Here is a 23,238-nt window from a genome sequence, read left to right as displayed (position 1 = left end):
GAGGGAGGGTGTGTGGGACTCGAGTTCACTCCTGTTCTTGCTCAGGGGTCTCCACCCTCTTTCACCAGGGACTGACCCAGTGTAGGGGTTCTATCTCAGCCAAGAGTGTCTGGACCCCAAGTCTGGGAATGTAGTCACTTTCTGAGTATTGGTTTCCTTCTGAACTGCAGGCAAGCAGGCTGCTTCTATGAGCTGATTGGAATATTCGTGTTTCTATCCGTGGATTCCTTTATCACTTGAAGATTGCTGCCCTTTGATTCTAGTCTCCATTAGCACTTGAGGTTTTAAAATATAAGTTAATTAACAGATACCATGTAAGGCAGGAAAATTATAGAACCAAATAGAATTTTTGATCCATTTATGCAAGAGAACCTCAAGATGTGAGATGGGTGTATTCAAGTTCTCAGGTGCTTATTCCATTTTTAGGTCAGTTTTTGTGTGTTCATGTCCCTAGAGATCTTTGACATTTAAATGGCTATAGTAGTCCAGATGCAAATGAATTCTTATTTTAATGGATGTGAGGAAAAGCAATTGAATTTCTATTTTCATTGATATGAACAAAACAACTCAAAGCTTATGGAAATCTTTCCAATTCCTAGTCCAGTTCAGGGTTAAATTTCAGACTGCACTATAGTATGCTACTTATTCCTGAAAACATCCCCAGTGTGAAGTATAGTGGAGGGACAAACTGTCACGCCCCTTGTCCTTTTAGTTAGATAGAGGTGGGTAAATTTTTTATTGTCTGCAGTTTTATATTCATTAGTGTTTAAAGGATTAAATCTTGGAATGGTTTCCTATGTAGAAAAGTAAAAATTAAATTAATTTTAAAAAGCAAAAGTTAATTTACAATAATGATTAAGCATAGAAAAATGTGTATATAAATTTCTCTCCTTATTTTAAATAAATAACGCATGGGAAGGTTAAAAATATTCCTGAGAGGAAACGCCCTTAAGGAGACTCCCCGCCTGCATGTCCTGCCCCGCTCCTCTGCTCTGACTCCAGCCCCCGTCACATGACCAGTTTTGATTAGTGCTTCACTGTCCCATTAGGGTTTCTTTATATGAAAATAAGCCAGTGCACAGCCGGCCCTGGTGGCCTACTGGTCAAATTCAGTGCGCTCCGCTTCAGTGGCCTGGGTTCAGTTTCCGGGTATGGACCTACACCACTGGTCAGAGGCCAGGCTGTGGTGGTAGCTCACAAAATAGAGGAGGATTGGCAACAGATATTAGCTCAGGGTAAATCTTCCTCAGCAAAAAAACCAAAACGAAAACCAAGCCAGTACAAATGCCTGTTTTTCTCACCCATGTCTGTTCTTGTAATGAGTGGCCAGGGTCCACATATTTGCTGTTTGACTTCTGAACACTAAGCCTCGCCCTCCCTTTTCCCCTGGGCCTTCTTCCCTGGACGGGCTGATGAGAAAGCCTGGAGGCTCCTGCACTGTGGGCTGCTGCTTGCTGGGCAGCTCCTCCTGGGCGCCGTGCTGCCCTGTGTTGCACTGTTGACCCCACCAAGCCTGGGTTCTGTGTACAGAGGACTCTGAGTTGGCAGTTTCTGTAACTCCTTGTCTTTTGGGAGCAGGAGGATGAGAATGGACTCATCACAGTGGTCCTGGGTCGATGTCTTGGCTGGAGTCTATCTGTGTCTAGAATGAAACTGTGCTTGAGGCTGTTTGTCCCTACATTAGGGGCATGTCTTAGGGGAGTAGGAGCATGATCGTATCCTGTGAATGAGGCAAGCCCATCAGATGGTCAGTCCTCAAAGAGCGGTTATTGCAGAGGAAAGAGAAGAGACAGGGAAAGGAGCCAGCAGATGGAGGGAGGCATCCACACTCCTAACACCAGAGGGCTCCCCACGCCCCTTCAGTGCCTCTGCTGCTGCTGCTGCCCCTGCCTCTACTGCCACAAAGACCCTGACTTTCAGGGTTTAGGGGACAACAGCCATGGCACCCCTGTGGCACAGCCAAGGGAACAGTCAAACCTGATTTAAGACTGCAGTCTTTAAACTCTATAAAGCAACTGGTTGTTATGCTGGAGGCTCCTAACCGATGGCACTGATGTGAGGACCTCTGGAAGAACAATGTATAAATACCAGGGTTCAGAGGACACCCCATCCCCCAAAGCATATCCAGCGACCTGAAATACAGGACAGGGAAGGACAGCAGAGAGGGAGTAAGAGGAAAAAGCTACTGAAAGAAGGTCCACAATGTGACCCAATTGGAAATCCAAAATACGCTAAAAGAATTTACACAACAACGAAGATAAAAGGGTGCTCTTTGCCTTCTGAGCCTCTAAAACATAGGTTTTGAGTTCGTTGTACCATCTCCTGTGATGCAATAATTCACGGCCCTTCACGCAATTTCTCAATGCTGGGTCTCAAGTTACAGTCACACCTGGCTGGGGTCTCAGTAAATTTAAGCAAAGGACCCCCGATCTCAGGGAAGTTACTGAGTGTAACGCAGAGGCCAGATTGCGATACTTCACCTTAACCAGCAGAACTCTTTGCCAGGCCTCCCAGCCAGGACCCATTGTCCCAAAATATCCCACAGTGAGCAGGAAAGCTCTGAATCAATAATTCACAAATTAAAAGTCAGTTAAATAAACTCTTCACCCCTTCCAAATTGTCTTCCCAAAATGGGGCTCCATGGTCCCTACCCCTTAGTTCAATTAGCTAACATGGCCCAGTGCGAACTGAACAGAACCTTCAAGGACTGAACACTGTTGTAAGAAACCTATTTAGGAAGGAGTGATTGTCCCCAGGATTTCTACCTTGAACAGCTGAATTTGGCCTGTTCTTAAGACTAGAAAGAATGAACGACACCTTACAGTGGGTTACTGCAACCTGGAGGCTGTGGTCACACCAAACACAGCCCTGTACCCAGTGCCCAACATCATGGAAATCACTGACTCCATCCAGTCAGCAACTGGTAAACATTCTGCTCGCACAGATGTGGCTGAGTCTGTTCTGTCCAGTCCTGTGTCCATAGCCTCTCAGCTGCACTTGACCTTCCCCTCTGAGGGGATGGGACTCACCTTCACAGGCGTGCCCTGTCTTACTGCACTTCGCTTTATGTGCTTTGCAGACATTTCATTTTTACAAAGACCCTCCACCAGCAAAAAGATTGAGACTCACTGAAGGCTCAGATGATGGCTAGCCTTTTTTAGCAATAAAGTATTTTTTAATTAAGGAATTACATTGTTTTTTTGGAGATAGTGTTATTGCACACATAATAGACTGCAGGATAGTATAAACACAATTTTTTTTGGACTTTTTTTATTGAGTTAATGATAGGTTACAATCTTGTGAAATTTCAGTTGTACATATTCTCTGTCATTCGTGTTGCACCCCTTCACCCTTTGTGCCCTCCCCCCACCCCACCTTTCCCCTGGTAGCCACTAATCTGTTCTCTTTGTCTATGTTTTTAAATTCCTCATATGAGTGGAGTCATGCAGAGATTGTCCTTCTCTATCTGGCTTATTTCACGTAACATAATTCCCTCAAGGTCCATCCATGTTGTTGCAAATGGGGCGATTTTGTTCTTTTTTATACTGAGTAGTATTCCATTGTGTATATATACCACATCTTTATCCATTCATCTGTTGATGGGCACTTAGGTTGCTTCCACGTCTTGGCTATGGTAAATAATGCTGCTGTGAACATTGGGGTGCCTAGGACTTTTGGAATTGCTGACTTCAAGCTCTTTGGATAGATACCCAGTAGTGGGACAGCTGGATCGTATGGTAGTTCTATTTTAAATTTTTTGAGGAATCTCCATACTGTTTTCCATAGTGGCTGCACCAGTTTGCATTCCCACCAGCAGTGTATGAGGGTTCTTTTTTCTCCACAACCTCTCCAACATTTGTTACTGTTTGTTTTAGTTATTTTTGTCATTCTAACGGGTGTAAGGTGATATCTTAGTGTAGTTCTGATTTGCATTTCCCTGATGATCAGCGATGATGAACATCTTTTCATGTGCCTATTGCGCATCCGTATATCTTCTTTGGAGAAATGTCTGTTCATGTCTCCTGCCCATTTTTTGATCAGGTTGTTTGATTTTTTGTTGTTGAGTTGTGTGAGTTCTTTATATATTATGGATATTAAGCCTTTGTCAGATGTATGACTTGCAAATATTTTTTCCCAGTTAGTGGGTTGGTTTTTTGTTTCAATCCTGTTTTCCTTTGCCTTGAAGAAGCTCTTTAGTCTGATGTAGTCCCATTTGTTTATTCTTTCTGTTGTTTCCCTGGTCTGAGAAGACATGGTGTCCGAAAAGATCCTTTTAATACTGATGTCAAAGAGTGCACTGCCTACATTTTCTTCTAGAAGCCTTATGGTTTCAGGTCTCAGCTTTAGGTCTTTGATCCATTTTGAGTTTACTTTGGTGAATGGTGAAAAAAGAATGGTCAATTTTCATTCTTTTACCTGTGGCTTTCCAGTTTTCCCAGCACCATTTGCTGAAAAGATTTTCTTTTCTCCATTGTATGCCCTCAGCTCCTTTGTCGAAGATGAGCTGTCCATAGAGGTGTGGTTTTATTTCTGGGCTTTCAGTTCTGTTCCATTGATCTGTGCACCTGTTTTTGTACCAGTACAATGCTGTTTTGATTACTGTAGCTTTGTAGTATGTTTTGAAGTCAGGGATTGTGATACCTCCAGCTGTGTTCTTTTTTCTCAGGATTGCTTTAGAAATTCGGGGTCTTTTGTTGCCCCATATGAATTTTAGGATTCTTTGTTCTAATTCTGTAAAGAATGTCATTGGGAGTCTGATTGGGATGGCGTTGAATCTGTAGATTGCTTTAGGTAGAACGGACATTTTAACTAGGTTTATTCTTCCAGTCCACGTGCATGGAATGTCTTTCCATCTCTTTCTGTTGTCATCCATTTCTTTCAGAAAAGCCTTGTAATTTTCATTGTATAGGTCTTTCACTTCCTTAGTTAAATTCACCCCGAGGTATTTTATTCTTTTTGTTGCGATTGTGAATGGTATTGTGTTCTTGAGTTCTTTTTGTGCTAGTTCATTATTAGAGTATAGAAATGCTACTGATTTTATACCCTGCAACTCTGCTGTAGTTGTTGATTACTTCTAAAAGTTTTCCAATGGATTCTTTGGGGTTTTCTATATATAAGATCACGTCGTCTGCAAATAGTGAGAGTTTCACTTCTTCCCTCCCTATTTGGATTCCTTTTATTCCTTTTTCTTGCCTGATTGTTCTGGCCAGGACCTCCAGTACTGTGTTAAATAAGAGTGGTGATAGAGGGCATCCTTGTCTCGTTCCTGTTCTCAGGGGCAGGGTGCTCAGTTTTTGCCCATTGAGTATGATGTTGGCTGTGGGTTTGTCATATATGGCCTTTATTATGTTGAGGTAGTTCCCTTCTATGCCCATTTTGTTGAGAGTTTTTATCATAAATGGCTGTTGGATCTTGTCAAATGCCTTCTCTGCATCTATTGAGATGATCATGTGGTTTTTATTCCTCAGTTTGTTGATGTGATGTATCACATTAGTTGATTTGCGGATGTTGAACCATCCCTGTGTCCCTGGTATGAATCCCACTTGATCATGATGTATGATCCTTTTGATGAATTGCTGAATTCAGGTTGCCAAAATTTTGTTTAGAATTTTTGCATCTATGTTCATCAGTGATATTGGCCTGTAGTTCTCCTTTTTCGCGCTGTCCCTGTCAGGTTTTGGTATCAGCGTGATGTTGGCCTCATAGAATGTGTTAGGAAGTGTTCCATCCTCCCTAATTTTTTGGAATAGCTTGAAAAGGATAGGTATTAAATCCTCTCTGAAAGTTTAGTAGAATTCCCCAGGAAAGCCATCTGGTCCTGAGGTTTTATTCTTTGGGATGCTTTTGATGGCTGTTTCAATCTCTTTCCTTGTGATTGGTCTGTTCAAATTGTCTGCTTTTTCTTGAGTGAGCTTTGGGAGATTGTAGGAGTCCAAGAATTTATCCATATCCTCTAGGTTATCCATTTTGCTGGCATATAGTTTTTCGTAGTATTCTCTTATAATCCGTTGTATTTCTGCAGAGTGTGTTGTTATTACTCCTCTTTCATTTCTGATTTTGTTTATTTGAGCTTTCTCTCTTTTTTTCTTTGTAAGTCTGGCTAGGGGTTTGTCAGTTTTATTTATCTTCTCAAAGAACCAGCTCTTTGTTTCATTGATCCTTTCTACTGCCTTTTTTGTTTCAATAGCATTTATTTCTGCTCTGATTTTTATTATTTCTCTCTTTCTGCTGACTTTGGGCTTTGTTTGTTCTTCTTTCTCTAATTCAGTTAGGTGTAGTTTAAGATTGCTGATTTGGGATTTTTCTTGTTTGTGAAGGTGTGCCTGTATTGTGATGAATTTTCCTCTTAATACAGCTTTTGCTGCATCCCATATGGGTTGGTATGGCATGTTATCATTTTCATTTATCTCCAGGTATTTTTTGATTTCTTCTTTAATTTCTTCAATGATCCATTGCTTGTTCAATAGCATATTGTTTAGTTTCTACATCCTTGTGCCTTTCTCAGCTTTTTTCTTGTAATTAATTTCTAGCTTGATAGCATTCTGATTAGAGAAGACACTTGTTATTATTTCATTTTTTAAAAATTTGTAGAGGCTTGCCTTGTTTCCCAACCTATGGTCTATCCTTGAGAATGTTCCATGCACGCTTGAGAAGAATGTGTATTCTGCTGTTTTTGGATGAAGTGTTCTATATATGTCTATTAAGTCCAACTGTTTTAGCTTTTCTTTTAGCTCCACTGTTTCTTTATTGATTTTCTTTCTGGATGATCTGTCCATTGATGTGAGTGGGGTGTTGAGGTCCCTTATTATTATTGTGTTATTTTTGATATCTTCTTTTAGGTTTGTTAATAGTTGCTTTATGAACTTTGGTGCTCCTGTGTTGGGGGCATAGATATTTATAACCGTTATTTCTTCTTGATGAAGTGTCCCTTTGATCATTATATATTGGCCCTCTCTGTCTCTCTTTACCTGCCTTATCTGGAAGTCTGTTTTGTCTGATATAGGTATTGCGACACCTGATTTCTTTTGTTTGCTATTAGCTTGGAGTATTGTCTTCCACCCCTTCACTCTGAGCCTGTGTTTGTCCTTGGAGCTGAGGCATGTTTCCTGGAGGCAACAAGTTGTTGGATCTTGTTCTTTAATCCATTTTGCCACTCTGTGTCTTTTTATTGGAGAGTTCAATCCGTTTACCTTGAGGGTGAGTATTGATGCATGAGGGCTTAATGCTGTCATTCTGTCACTCATTTTCCGGTTGTCCTGCATTTCCTTTGTTTCTCGTCCTGTGTGTTTTAGCCTACCCATTGACTTCTGCAATTTCTTATGCTGGGTTTCTTAGATTTTTCCTTATTTATGTTTTGTGTGTCTGTTCTGTTTTTTAGTTTAGTGGCTACCCTGAAGTTTGTATTCAGAATCTCGTGTATAACGTAGTCCATTTTCTGGTGGTCTCTTACTTCCTTAGCCTAGACTGTTTCAGTCCCTTTTCTCCTCCCCTCCTAAATTATTATTTTCATCTCTTATTCCAACTTGTGTTGTGAGTTTGTGGTTAGAGTGATAAGATTGTCTTTGCTTTGGTGATTTCCTTCCCTTTATCCTAATGCTATAGTTGAATATTTGCTCTCCTATTCAGATTCTATCTATCTGTCTCCCTACTCTGTTGTTTGTGACCCCTTTCTCCCATTTTTTCTTTTTTCAGGTATGAGAGCCTTCCTGAGGATTTCTTGTAGTGGAGGTCGTGTGACTACAAAGTCCCTCAGCTTTTGTATGTCTGGAAAAGATTTAATTTCTTCCTCATATCTGAAGGATATTTTTGCTGGATAGAGTATTGTTGGCTGAAGATTTTTATCCTTAAAGTTTTGAATATGTCACTCCAATCTCTCCTAGCTTATAAGGTTTCTGTAGAGAAATCTACTGAAAGTCTGATGGGGGTTCCTTTGTAGGTTATTTTCTTCTGCCTTGCTGCCCTGAGTATTCTTTCTTTGTCCTTCATTTTTGCCATTTTTACTACTATGTGCCTTGCAGGAGGTCTTTTTACATTGACAATTCTAGGAGATCTGAAAGCTTCCTCCACACACATTTCTCTCTCAATCCCTAGATTTGGGAAGTTCTCTTCTATTATTTTGTTGAGCACACTTTCTGTTCCATTTTCCTTTTCCACGCCCTCAGGAATTCCGATGATTCTTAAATTGCATTTTCTCATTGAGTCAGCTATTTCTCTGAGATTTTCTTCAGTTTTTTAAATTCTTAGTTCTCTTTCTTCCTCTGTCTGGAGCCATTCAGCCTGTCTGTCTCCGATTATTCTAATTTGCTCCTCTATGGTGTCTGCATGGGCTGACATTCAGGGGATCCGTATTCTGTTTTATCTGATCCATTGTATTTTTCATCTCTACTATTTCTACTTGATTCTTCTTTATAATTTCAATCTCTTTTGTGAAGTAACTCCAGAACTTGTTGACTTGTTTCTCTATATTTCCCTTTACCTCATTGAATATTTTAAGGATAGCTATTTTGAACTCCTATTCACTTAGTTTACCCATTTCCAAGCCCTCAGTACCTACTTCTGTGTTTTTATTGTTTTCCTTTTGGACTGGAGCTTTTATAAATTGCTGGATGGTAGAGGAGCAGTTTTTGCGCATGATGCTATTATTCGGCTGTAATTACAGCCAGCCGCCACTAGATGGGGTTGAGAGCCTTGGTTCTGAGCCCTCCGCCTTCAGCCCGATGGCGGCACCCAGCGTGGGTTGAGGGAGAAGGGGCACTTTCTCTTGCACACCAACCTGGATTGGGATCAGCTCTCACTTTCTGGTCTCCTGGGGCCCTGGCTTGCTGGGGTTCCCCCACATGAAAGCTTTCCCCTGTTAGAGGGTTTCCACTGCACAGGCGGTGGGAGTCCTGGACGATCCCTGGACATGCGGCCCCTCCCCTGCTCCTTTCCGCACCCGCAGCAGCGATCCCAGTCTCTAGGGGAGGGAGCGAAGATCTCTCCTACCCTGTTCCAGCTCCTCCGAGGCCAGCTGCAGCCTCTCCGCCTTCCATGGTTTGGCTGCTGTGGGTCTCTGACGATTTCTGTTATTAGGATTTTTGTTTTGGTTGGAAAGCAGTTGCTCTTTTTGGTTATAATTTGGAGGGGAGAGAGTCCTGGGTGAGCTCACTCTGCCATGTTGCTGACGTCACCTGTTGGGTCTTATTTTTTAACCCATCTAGCCACTCTGTGCCTTTTGATTGGTAATTTCAATCCATTTACATTAGGGTGATTATTCATCTATGAGGACTTACCAGTGCCATTTTATCTTTTGTTTTCCAATTGCTCTATATCTCCATTGTTTCTTTTCCCTTGTGTTTCTGTCTGCCATTTTTGTTTGGTGGTTTTCTATGATGTTTTATCTTCTTTTAAATTTTTCATGTCTCTGCTCCGGATTTTTCTTTTGTGGTTACCATGAGATTTGTATAGAACATGTCATAGATAAAATTGTCCTTTTTCTGCTAATAGCTTATCTTCATTTGTCTACACAGGTTCCATCCTTTTCCTCATTCCTTTTTATGTTTTTGTTGTCACAAATTAGCCTGTTTTATGTTGTGAGTTCATTGCCAAATTGTAGCTATAGTTATTTTTAACTCTTTTATCCTTTAACCTTATGCTGTAATTAAGCTTTGAATACGCTATTATGAAATAGATGTGTAATTTTCTGGTTCTATTTATCACCTCACTCAAAGTTTTGTTTCTTTTTTGTTTCAGGTAGAAAGGCTCCCTTCAACATTTCTTGTGAGGCAGGTCTAGTGATGGTGAACTAATGTAGGTTTTGTTTGTCTGGGAAAGCCTTTATTTCTCCTTCATATCTGAAGGATAACTTTACTGGATAGAATATTCTTGTCTGCCAGTTTTCATCTTTCAATAGTTTGAATATGTCATTCCACTCTCTCCTGGCCTGCAGAGTTTCTGCTGAGAAATCTTCTGATAGCCTAATTGGGCTACCTTTGTAGGTGTCTTTTTTCCTTAAGTACATTTTAAATTCTTTATCATTGGCTTTTGACAGCTTTAATGTGTGTCTTAGAGACAGTCGTTTTGCATTGAGATAATTAGGCATTCTCTTAGCTTTGTGGACTTGAATATCCAGTTTCTTCCCCATGTTTGGGAAGTTCTCAGCTATTATTTCTTTAAATAAGCTCTCTGCTCCCTTCTCCCCATCTTTCCCCTCTGGGATATCCATTATCCTTATGTTGCCTTTCCTAATGGAGTCAGATAGTTCTCATAGAGTGTCTTCATTCAAAACAAATCTTAGTTCTCTTTCCTCTCCCACATGAATCATTTCTAGAGTTCTATCTTTGAGCTTTCTGATTCTCCCTTCCATGTGGTCTATTCCATGTCCAATGATTTCTAATGCATTCTTCATCTCATTTATTGAGTTCTTTGGCTCCAGAATTTGTTTGAGTCTTTTTTTAGAGTTTCAGTCTCTTTAGTAAAGTGCTCCTTCTGTTCATTAATTGTAATCCTGAGCCCATTGAACTGTCTTTCTGAGTTTTCTTATACCTTACTGAGTTTCTTCATGACAGCTATTTTGAATTCTCTATCAGATCACAATCTTCTGAGAATTTAACTTTGGTTTCTGGAGAATTGTCATTTGCTTTTTGTGATACCATGTTACCATGATTTTTTCAGGGTGCTTGATGAGTTGTTCTTCTGCTGCCACATTTGAAGTGATAAACACCTTATTTAGGTAAATCTTTGTTTACTTTGATTCCAACAGTTCAACAGATTGGTATTTAGAGGCGTTTCTTTTGTTTTCCAGTAGATGGAGGTATAGCACAAGTTTTTAGTTCCTCTTCCATGAGCTGCCTCTGCCTGTTTGAGAGCCAGCACTTTCAACCTTCCATTGCTTTGAGAGATGTGTTTCCAGTGCCCTCCTTTTTGTTCTTTGTGCCTCCAAGCTTGCTGGTACCTTGCTTCTGCTGGTGCCACTGTGGTCACAGGTGTCACCACTGCAGTCACTGGGATGGTGGGCACCTCCACTGTGTCCAGGGATGCATGGGTCATGGGCACTGTTGCTGCTGTGGGGGGGAGGCGGTGTGGGGGTGGCATCTGGGGTCATGGGCCCCTCTATCACATCTAGCACTGTTGGGTTTGCAGGCACCACTGCCATGGGTGGGAGGCTGGGGTCACAGGCCCACCACCACCATTGAACAATTCTCTGTGGCCCCTGCAGCAGCTAGGGGCTGAAGTTGCATGTGCCACCTCCACTGCTGCTACTAGTTTCTCTGCGGGTGTGGATACTACCACAGCTTGGGGGGCTGGGATCATGGGTCCTGCCTCTCCCACTGTTGGCTGGTTTGCTGGGGCTGCAGGCTCAGCTGTCATGCCCGGAGGGCTGGGGTTGTTGGCCCCATCTCCACTGTTACCCCTGTTCCACCTCCTCTTTGTGTTCCAATCAAGCCACCATCAAGTGTACAGATATGTGGATCTCTCCAGCATCCTGGTGTGTTAAGCAGAGGAGCCTTTGTTGACTTATGAATGTCTTACTAATTATAGATCAAAAGCAGAGACAAAGGGAGCAGCTCACCTGTCATAATACTGACATCTCTTTTCTTTCTTTAAGGAAATGGCTCACGTCATCATGGAATTTGAGTAAATTGAAAATCTGCAATTTAGATGGGCAGGTTGGAAACCCCAGGAAAAAACTGTAGTCTGAGTCAAAAGGCACTCTAGTGGCAGAATCCTTCTTGTTCAGGGGATTCAGTTTTTGTTCTGTTAAGAACAACAATTGACTGGATGAGGGGCATCCACATTGTGGAGAGTAATCTCACTCACTTAAACTCCACACATTGAAATGATAATCTCAGGAGAAAAACCCTGCCCAGAAATGTCCAGTAGAATGTTTGACTAAATATTTGGGCACGATGGCCAAGTCAAGTTGAAACAGAGATACTAGCTTGTAGTTTTCTTTTCTTGCAATGTCTTCATCTGGCTTTCGTATCAGGTAGATGCTGGCCTCAAAAAAGGGGTTTGGAAGCATCCCTTTTAGTTTTTGGAAGAGTTTCAGAAGGATCAGTATTAATTTGAATTTGTTATTAGTCTGTTCAGGCTTTATATTTTTAAAGTCTACCTTGGTAAGTTGTATGTTTCTAGGAATTTATCCATTTCTTTTAGATTATCCAATTTGTTCACATATAAATGTTCATAATAGTCCCTTTTGATTCTTTTTAGTTTTGAGGCACCTGTTTTAATATGTCCTTTTTCATTTCGGATTTTATATATTTGATTCTTTCCTCCTCTGTTCATCGTCAGTTAAGGGTTTGTCAATTGTGTTTATTATTTCAAAAAAACTGATAGTTTTGAAATTTTTCTGTTTTCCTATATTCGATTTATTTTGGCTCTAATCTTTATTATTTCCTAACTTTGCTAATGTAAGGTTTAGTTTGCTGTTCTTTATCTAGTTCCTTGAGGTGCAATTTTAGGTTGTTATTTTGATCTCTCTTTCTTAATATAGGTGTTTATTGCTATAAGTCTCCCTTTTATTACTCCTTAAACTGCATCCCACAAGTTTTCATAAGTTATTTTCATTTTTGTCACAAGATATTTAAAAAATATTGATTCCCTATTGATTTCTCTTTGACTCAGTGGTTGTCCAAGAGTGTTTTGTTTAATTCCATGTATTTGTGAATTTTCACAATAAGATTAGAGGTAAATAGTCCCTTAGTGTGAGGCTGTATGATTTCTTGAATAGGCCTTAGACTATTAATGTTCGCTTTAGCTGTAGGTGTCAGGGGCTTCACTAGCCTCTAGTGTCCTTGTATTTTTCTCCCCTGGTGTGTTTGCCCATCCCTAGAAACTTAGTCTTAAGTAGTCTGGTCTTGCAATCCTCTACTTTAACCCACTGTTTTTATACTGGGGCCTTGTTGATAGGAGGGAAGACATTAGTGTGGGAAAATGTTCTCTTATGCTATGATTAAACCTGTAAAGGTTTCATGGGACAGAATCCCTGGACTATGAACTTGACAACACCATCTTAGCATTTATTCCTCCCCTTTTGCCAGAGAGAAATCCTGAAGAGTCTGGGAGTTGTCTGACTGCTTTCTCTAATCAGATAAACTTTTGGCAAATTAATTTCCTTTGAGGGATGGTCTAAGTCACAGAGCACAGAATGCTTTGTGTGTACATCAGAATGTTTCCACCTGGAATGCTTTCCAGTCTTCACAATGAGAAGCACCGTGGGCTGCTGGTGGAAAAATACATACATTTTGGAGGTTCCCTAAGACTGGACTCCCCGATGCTTTTAATTCTCAAGTCAGTCCAAACTACGTCTCCAGTAAATCCATCAAGAACAGTTTCTGTGTTCCTAGAGGTTGCTGTCTCCAGTTGTTTCTCCTCCAAGTAAGTGGTAATTCTCTGTATTTGCTGGTCTCTCATTTTGGGAGCATTGGTTTGCCATGTAATCTCAAATCTCTCTTGGATCTAAGAGGTGTTGCTTTTCAGATTATTCACTTTTTTCCATATTGTGAAGATGAGATGATCACTCAGAGTCCTTTGCGTATCATAATGGAAACCACCCTTCACTTGTGTTGCTGTATTTTCCCTTGTGAGACTATTCCATTTTCACTTGGTAATTCTACTGGTAGGGCCATGTGGGTGGTTTTGGAATTTTTCTTTTGTGACTAATGCATCTAAAGACATTATCCTGGAGTCTCTGTATTTGGATTTCTTTTCCTTATAAAAATTCCCTAAACTGAATACGTTTGTCACTCAAAAGACACCTTCCATTGGTTACCTTCTGTTTTATCATCGTCCTTTTGGGGGCCAGGATTAACGCTCTACCTAAAATGGGATTGGATGTCAAGACTATGTCACCACATGCATCAAGTTGATAGAAAGCTATTTATTACTCATCGGTACTTTCTAGGGAGAGTAGGACAAGGGCAAGTGGGTTGGGTTGGGTTGGCTTGTGCAAGGAAGAATGGCTAGAACCATTAACGTGTACAGAAGTAGAGTCTGCAGGTTTTCAAGGTTTTACCCTCCTACCTGTTGGCACAAAAAGAAAATGGGCAAGTGTCAACCTTCCTGACTTATTTACTCATTGTGGGCCAGACAGAAGGAGCAGGTGTCTAAAGCTGATGAAGACCTGAATATTAACAATGACATCAGTGTCTTCATCTAAAGTTCACTCCTGAGGCTTATTAACTGAATGACATGTTTCATTAAATGAATTTGAATTTGAGTATTAATTGAAAAGCCATGTGAAAGCACAAGAAATTATGATTAGGATCACAAAACCTCAAAAAATTTTTTAATCCAGTCATCCCAGGGTGTTGGAGAGATCCAGGAAAGTGTCAGTATGGTTCTAGAACTCTGTTCACATATTCTAGTAATCTTATTGTTTACTTTGATTTGCTGCCTCATTTGTTGTGTTCTTGGTGGCACCCTGCCAGTGCAGCCTGCCCACATGCAGCGAGCAGACATTTTAGGGGAACAGAACTCACCTGCCTGGTTAATAAATAGTCCAAACCCCAAGTAGTCAGCAGCTACCATGGCTGCCAGGGGGTTTTCCTTCGGGTACAACATCCCAAACATAAGCTGTCTGCTCCATGTATTTTGAATGTTTGGGACATTTCTTGATTGGCATTAAAGATGTCTGTTGAATGTTATGTGTGGCCAGGTCAGAAACAGTCACTCCCAGGCCAATGAGCATGTGAGTGTGAGTAGTGGGAAAACTGCATATTTGTGTTGGATGGACTGAAGAGATTTTGAAGGGAGGTGCCCTAAATGAAATATTGACACACACAGCACACAGACTATAGGCGATGTTAGGAGGAAGACCCAGGAGTGGGATATGAGAGTGGTGGCCAGGGGGCACGATTACAAGAAACCAAAGACCTGTAGAAGTGACCATTTAACAGAAATATCTAGTATAGAAAGGCTCTACTTAGCAGGTGCCAGTAAGTTTTATGATCAGAACAAAGTAATAAGCCCCAAAAGCTGAGGATTGGATGCAACTCAAACAGCAGGAACATCTATTTAGAAGAACACAAGTTTTGTCTACGTAAGCCTTAGCTATCCCAAGAGGATTGCAGCCTCGGTCATAAGAGAGGTACAAGGTCCACTGAATCCTTTTCCAGACTCTAGTGTATTATATGTTGAGACATTCGTGAATAATATCAATAATTTCTAGAGCATCTTGGTAAGTCCTTGATTCTGGCTTCAGGAGGATCATGTATGACAGGAGGAGTAATTTGTCTATAAGAGGGTCTACCATGGTCTGAGCGTAGCAAGCAGCCCAGCAGAGGGGGTGAGCAGCCCGACAAAGTCCATCTACCATCAGCTCTAGGGACCCCTCATCTACCTGCACTTAATGCGCATGGATTCTATTACCTGTGACACGTTTTTTTCGTATCAGGTGCATTGGTCAGTCACTAAGTTATCTGGGAAAGGTGAGGGAAGTCCGTTGAATTCTGCCTAGACCTTTGGGTTAGAGACGTCTTAATGGTTCCATATCACAGGGGCCCATGGACCAAGATAAATGCCATCAGGTCTGAGGAGTCAGTATGTGTCTCAGAAATTTGAGTGAATTTATAGCCCTGAGCAAGGAAATGAGCCTCTGCAGACTGAGGTGTAACATGTGCAGAGTAAGGAGTGACTTTAATTCGTACTTGGGTATGTGAGGCAAGGTATCCCAGAGTTCTCCCAGTGACCTTGGGTAAGGAGGTGTTGCTGTTGGTGGGATGAGACAGCTAGATCATTGGCAAAGGGTAAAGGATCAGTAAAAGTGTGCAGATGAGTCTGCTTCTTGCCCACGGAATTCTCTATAGCCAGCATGATTACCTGGAATTTGACTCATCAATCTGATCCAATCTGTGATCAGGGCTGGCCTGTTTGATCTGGGGAAGAACACAGCAACTCTGCAGTGGACCCATCAGGTGGGGTGGTGCACACTGTGCACAAAGTATAAGAACTCCCTGGTCATTCATGTGTCCCCATGTCTCACTTGAAGGGGCCAATGTGTCTAAAAAGGAGGTGATCTCCTCCAGAATGCATTACATCAATCACAGAAGAGGGGAACACACTCCCCTCTGGAGACGTGATATGCCAGAAGTGCCATTTTTGGCTCAATGCTGCAAGTATCCACATCTCTTCAACGAGGAGGCCTCTGGCTAGCAGGCCAGAGGGGTCCTGCATTCATGACCCAAGGCAAATGGGAAGCTGGCTGTGGAGGATCATCAACTCAGGCCCTGGGAGGGCCTCCCTTTATAAAAAGACTCTGTCAGTTGCCATCGGTGGCTTCTCTGAGTGCAGTACTGGAGGAGAATAGTTTGGGTACAAGAATGCCTTGGGTGATTCATGTCCAGCAGGGTAGATTTGGCGACTCTTGGATGCATCATGGGAGGCAGCTGAAGCCTCTATGGTAAGTGGATGTGGGGAGACACTCCTGGAGTGACTGTTATTTTGACAAATTCTAGAGCCATTTGTTTCCCCGTTCAAAGTCAGTCACTTGTAAGTGCTGTGTGAATAAGGAAGCAAGCAGATCTGATGATTATATGACAGCTGGATGGCTGTGACTGACAGAATGTGCCCGTGACATGGTTTCTACCACTGCTTCTGTCACCCTCTCAGCTCACAGCTCCCTCGTGTTGCCTCAGAGAAACTTTCCAGAGGTGGATATGTGTGAACTTCTACAGAAGTTTCCACGTAAGTGTACACAGAGCAGGCTTGAGCTGGGAAACGAGCTGGAAGTGGTCTATGGATGGTAATGGAAAGCAGTGATGCTGATGCACATGAGCAAGGACGTCCCCAGACAGGTCCCACCCAGGAGACACTTTTTTGTTTCAGAACCACAGTATTTCTACAGGTCTGTCCACAGAACCTGATTTAAACTCAAAGATTCTGGGAGCCGTTTCACTTCACTCCTAGTTATGAGTATGAGATGAGGGCAGGTGCAACCCTAGGGGGTTTTTTCACAATTAAGACAGGGTTCCAAGAAAGGCCAGTTGAGGACTGAATTCTTCTTCTCTGTCCTTCAGTTTTTCGTAAGAAGGATCCCAGTGCTAGAAAGAAGTGCTGAATGCATAAAAACCAAGGATCAGAAGAGTTTAATGTTCTCCTAACATGCGAAGGTGATTCTGTTATTCGTTTTCTATTAATTATATAAATGCATATTTTTTAGGTATAGTTGTTAATTTTCACAATTGTATACTAATACTGCCATCAAAAAATGGAAAACATGCCATCACTAAAAAGAACACTCTTGTGCCCATTTGAACGACATCCCTCCAATACATAACGCTAAAAAAAAGTGGAAAAGAGTAATAATTTATTTTGCTTTTTATGAAACCTTGTAGCTGTTACTGTTGTTTCTGACTTTTCCACAACATAGCTGGACACCTAAGCATAAGGAGATGAAACCTGTGAACAGCTAAATGGGCTATGAGACTTTATGGATCATTGAAACTAAAGACTTCCAGCTACTCCTGTAATGAAAAGATGTTGACAATTTCCCATTTCTCCTCTTACACTCAAATAGGATCTTACTCAAAATGACACCCTCTCTCTGCAGCTCACCTCACTTGTTCCTTGGCTGATTGCTGCTAAACACCCAGAGCTCTTTGTGGTATTTCCACTGGGAGATCACAGTGGACTTGCATAGACGTCACCCTACTCACAGAGTACACTCAGGATGAGCTAGAACAGTGCAGATGAAGGCCACTGTTCCTCTAAGTGGGAGGAACTCCATGGTTTAATGGGGTGTATGTTGCACAGTCTATACAGCAGCAACATGAAAATGCCAAATACTACAACATTTTAAGTATTTAAAGGTAAATAAAAATGCTCTCAAATGACATTAAACACAAAAAGACACCACAAACATTTGTGGCTGAAATCAATAGGAAGTCTCAAGTCCCAGATAACAATAATAATGACATTCTCACTTATTGGGGCTCCTACCTTCATAGAAGAGATGTATAAACATCTCAGCAACCCTATTAGCTCAATGTTTTGTTTTGTTTTACTTTCCGTCAGAGCCCTTATTTCCATCTTGTAAGACAAGGGTTTGCCATTTGTTAATCATCTCTCTTTTCCCACAAACACATAAGCACCAGGACTGCAAGAACTTGTATGTCTCATGCTGTTATATCCAAACCCTGCCATGCCTTATTTCTGCTACACTGGGTACACTGACTCTATAGTGCATGGCAGGTGAGGGATGCTGAAACACTAGCATCAAGAGCACAGTCTCTGAGAAAGAAAGGCTTGATTGGCACAGTGGTCCTGTGTCTCTCCCTTGCCAGGTGTGTATTGTTTCACAATTTACCTAAAGTGAAAGACCTCAGTTGAGTCACAAAGAAGATATTAAAAATATCATGTGTATAGTAAGAAGTGAATTTATATAATCTAACTGAGATACTTTATGGTAAACGGTGTCTAAATACACTGTGGGAAATATATCAGTGATTTGATAATAAGTAGGAAAGGCAAAATCTGTTCCAGAGGACCAGGAGCTGGCCTGCATTCACTGCAAGTTCAAGTCTTATCCTGCTGAAGAGACAAACGTCACACCTCCTTCATCAAACATACACAGTTACCAAGACGAAACTAACGGTATCTTGTAACCACCCCAGTAAAACTGGTAAAAGATAAAATTCTAAACCATAAAAATGAGTAATATTTCCTTTTTCTTACTAAAATGACTAACTGGGACTTCTTAAAAATTAATTTTAGTTCCATTACATTGTTTTTGCCTTGCAGAAAACAATGATTATGTTTACCAAAGATAAAATGTTTACCGAGGATAGAATTAAGTTTACCTCCTCACAGCTTCAATACAGAAAGTGACCTGCTTCCTTGAATAGCAGTCAAATCCACAAACACAGGCCAAAATCTTGTAAGAAGTCCTTCTGAGCACCATGTTACTGTTATTCCTCATAGTCCTCTGTGGTCTGTCATCATTCTTACTAGAATTTGTTACACCCCTCTCACTACAGGTGCAATCCTGCAGGTCACTGACAAGAGGGCACTGAAAACACCATGATTTTAAGTTTTGGGTGAAGAATGAATGAGAAATTAGTTTCATGACAAAAATTGTACATATAAAAATAAAAAATAAAGTTAGCCTGAGGAAAAAATAACTGAATTTGAATACACATGATAAAACTGACTCATAATGCATTAAGTAAAGAAAATTGCAATGTATATCAGGAAACCCATAATAAATATGGATTTTAATATCTTCTCTTAGGAAATGAAAACCATGATAATAGTTATTAACATACGATGGCTTAGAAAATAGTTGATAAAATGTATCGTTGAAACAACTACAGAAGTGTTCATTTCAGAAGGAAATGCACATAATTTTAATGACACACAATCATACATTTTTGAAAACATATTGAGGGAATATGTTCAGATACAAGTAACAGGAAACACACAATCTTCCTGACACGAGAAAGGTGACTGTTCTCATGGAAGAACTGGGTCAAGGCAGCCACTGCACAATGCAGGAGAGAAATGGACTCCCACATCCTTCTTTTTATGCCCCATTGTAGACGTCATGGTGAATCAGGAAAATGTGTTCACTAGCACTATTAACAGCATAAGGTCTCTCCTATACACATTAAACCTTATTCAGCTATCATCTAGAGAAGCGGGGACTCAGAGAACACTCTCAACCACAAAGGTCTGAATTAGTTTCCTGGTGAACACAAGAGGCCTTACAGAAAAATCCAAACTCTAATGAATCTTTGACGTGAAACTTGTAAAAACATCAGTGGAAAATACACGTGTAAGAAAATGGAAATCAAATAGGTGTTGGTGGTTTTCAAGATACTCAAAGAATCCAGAAAATGGGCTGGAAAGTGGTTTCCTTGAAGCTCCTACATAACTGTCTCCCTCCCTGTGTCGTGGCTCCCAAATCTGCCTAAGGCCTTGTGTGCTTCTGCCTTCCAAATCTCATGCAAGTGAGGCCATTGGGGAATTCCAACACGGCACCATAAAGGGGATGGATTCTTAAAGATCTGGTTCTTAATATTACCCTCACTGACATAATGCAATATAGGGGTGATGTGTCCAGCTCTAGAATTTGTTGCCCTATCACAGGCCTCTACTTATTTCAAGGTCTGTTCACCAAATCAGTCACCAGTCAGAAGGAAGGACAAAGAACAAAGACCCAAATATGAAAGTAACAATTCACTGAAACTACTCTTTGATAAACTTGCCATACATAAAAATTTATTCCAACTGTTTAATAGTATAAAAAGTAAAAATAGGCTCCTATACCCACCACCCCCAAAAGGAGCTTTCTCTAAGAAAGGAACATATACAATGGGTTAGGCACATCCAGGAACTGCAACACAAGGCCAGTGAAAAAAAAAATCCCAAGAAACACAAACTGTCATTTTTCAGTGATGTCTTAACACAGAACAATTAAAACATGATAAAAAAAATTAGAGAAAATATTGACTGATTTAAGAAAAAAGCACTACCTAGTAATCGTATGTACTCTTTTTTTTTTTGGTGAGGAAGATTGGCCCTGAGCTGACATCTGCTGTGAATCTTCCTCTTTTTGCTTGAGGAAGACGGTCCCTGAGCTAACATCTGTGCCCATCTTCCTCTATTTGTATATGGGATGCATTGACATGGATGGCTCAATGTAGGTCCATGCCTGGCATCTGAACCTGTGAACCCTGGGCATGAACCTAACCACTACACCACTGGGCCGGCCCCTAATCTTCTGTACTATTGTTGATGACTTGTAGAATTACCTCACTTCAATGTTCATTTCTGAAAGTAATTAACATAAATCCACAATACAATGTTGCACTTTAAGAAAGAGGCTTGGTAAACAATATATTTACAACTTTTATGCAAATCTTTCATGTTGAAAACTTCCTGGAGCATTATACATAAGTTAATTTCTGCCAAGTGTTCTCATATTACTTACATTTATATTCTTTTTGGTGGAATTTTCACATATAGTGACGTAGGCCAACTGAAGTCTTTCTCATGCTGTTTACTTTCAAGAGGTTTTTGTCAAGTGAGTCCTTTTATACATTCAGAGAACTGGGATGACAAAACTTTCTCACATTCATTACATTTATATGGTTTTTCCTCTAGTGTGCATTCTCGCATATCCTCCAAAGTTTTCATGAGAAATAAAGTCTTTCCCACTTTTCTGTCAATCACAGTGTTTCTCTCCAATATGAAACTCTTTCGTGTCTTTGCCGAGAACTGAGAAAACTAAATGCTTTACTACATCTTTTTACATTCATATGGTTTCTGTCCAATGATTTCTTTTATGTATTTGGAAATTTTGATGAGAACTGAAGGCTTTCCCACATTCTTTACATTCATAGGGTTTCTCACCAGTGTGACTTCTTTCATGTCTTCGGAGGAATCTGGGATAAACGAATGCTTTCTCACATTCCTTACATTTATAAGGTCTATTTCCAGTGTGAAACATCATATGTGATCGAAGGCTTGAAGAATCTATAAAGGCTTTCCCACATTCCTTACAATCGTAGGGTTTATCTCCAGTATGAGTTCTTTCATGTCTTCGAAGACAACTGGAAGTAGTGAAGGCTTTACTACATTTTTTACATTCATAGGGTTTCTCTCCAGTATGAGTTCTTTCATGTTTTCGAAGAGAACTGGTATAACTGAATGCTTTACTGCATTCTTTACATTCATAGGGTTTCTCTCCAGTGTGAATCCTTTCATGTCTTTGAAGTGAACTGGGAGAAATGAATGCTTTCTGACATTCCTTACATTTATAAGGTCCATCTCCAGTGTGAAAGATCATGTGTGATCGCAGGCTTGAGGGAACTACAAAGGCTTTCCCACATTCCTTACATTCATAGGGTTTCTCTCCAGTATGAGTTCTTTCATGTATTTGAAGAGAACTGGGACAAGTAAATGCTTTATTGCATTTTTTACATTCATAGAATTTCTGTCTATTGTGATTTCTTTCATGTATTTTGAAAACTTGAAGAGAAATAAAAGCCTTACCACATTCCTTACATACATAGGGTGTCCCTCCTGTGTGAGTTCTTTTGTGTTTTTTTAAGTTAGTGTACAAACTGAAGGCTTTCCCACATTCTTTACATTCATAGGGTTTCTCGCCAGTGTGACTCCTTTCATGTATTCGAAATGAACTGGGATAAATGAATACTTTCTCACATTCCTTACATTTATAAGGTCCGTCTCCAGTGTGAGTGACCATGTGTACTCGAAGGTTTGTGAGAGCAATAAAGGCTTTCCCACATTCCTTACATTGATAGGGTTTTTCTAAAGTGTGACGTCTCTCATGTATTCGAAGAGTGCTGGAATGACTGAATGCTTTATGACAATTTTTACATTCATAGGGTTTTTCTCCACTGTGACTCCTTTCGTGTACTCGAAATGCACTGGAAGAAATGAAGGCTTTCCCACATTCCTTACATTCATAGGGTTTCTCTCCAGTATGAATTCTTTCATGTATTCGAAGAGAACTGGAGAAAGTGAAGGCTTTACTACATTTTTTACATTGATAAGGTTTCTCACCAGTGTGAGTTCTTCCATGCATTTGAAGAAAACTAGAAAAAGTGAAGGCTTTCCCACTTTCCTTACATTTATATGGCTTCTCTCCATATCTTTGATACTCATATGATTTGTGTCCAGTGTGATGTCTAATATGCCTATTAAGGGATGAATGATGCATTAAGACTTTTCCACATGCACTACATTCATGTGGTTTAGCTCCAGTGGTTTTCTCATTCAGATTGAGATTTGGAATAAGGCTGAAGTTTTCTCCACATTGACTACCCTCTTCACTTTCACAGAGTCTCAATTCCATATGACTTCTGTAAAAAGTGAGAAGCACATTGTTAATGATTTTTTTTTTTTTTTTTTGAGGAAGAGTAACCCTGAGCTAACATCTGCCACAAATCCTCCTCCTTCTGCTGAGGAAGATTGGCCCTGAGCTAACATCTGTGCTCATCCTCCTCTACTTTATACGTGGGACACCTGCCACAGGATGGCTTGACAAGTGGTACTCAAGTCTGCACCTGGTGAACCCCAGGCCACTGAAGCCAAATGTGCAAACTTAATCACTGTCCCACCAGGCTGGCCCCATTAATGATTTCTTTACTAATGATTTTATATTTGTTATATTTATTGTGATTTATAGGAAAAGTTTAGGTTTTATGCTTTGTCAGAATTCTGTGAAATTGAATATATTGAGTGCTCTGCAAGAGGACTGCACCCCTGCTATTATCCAGTGATATTCAC

The 23,238-nt window shown here is 40.6% G+C and overlaps 1 protein-coding gene across 1 annotated transcript in view; it reads right to left on the bottom strand.

Moving 5' to 3' along the window:
- Nucleotides 1-8,553: 8,553 nt before the first annotated feature.
- Nucleotides 8,554-23,238, bottom strand: part of LOC106826931 (zinc finger protein 709-like) — a 53,117-nt gene continuing 38,432 nt past the window's right edge. Inside the window, exon 4 of the mRNA XM_070492170.1 lies at nucleotides 8,554-22,811. Within this exon, the coding sequence (XP_070348271.1) occupies nucleotides 21,239-22,811 (1,573 nt within the window). The 3' untranslated portion in view covers nucleotides 8,554-21,238. The remainder of the gene's footprint in view (nucleotides 22,812-23,238) is intronic.

This window comes from Equus asinus, chromosome 20 (assembly GCF_041296235.1).
Source record: "Equus asinus isolate D_3611 breed Donkey chromosome 20, EquAss-T2T_v2, whole genome shotgun sequence".
In the NCBI taxonomy this organism is placed as follows: Eukaryota; Metazoa; Chordata; class Mammalia; order Perissodactyla; family Equidae; genus Equus; species Equus asinus.
The sequence above is the reverse complement of the archived record's forward strand: the minus strand, read 5'-3'. Positions and strand labels throughout refer to the sequence as shown.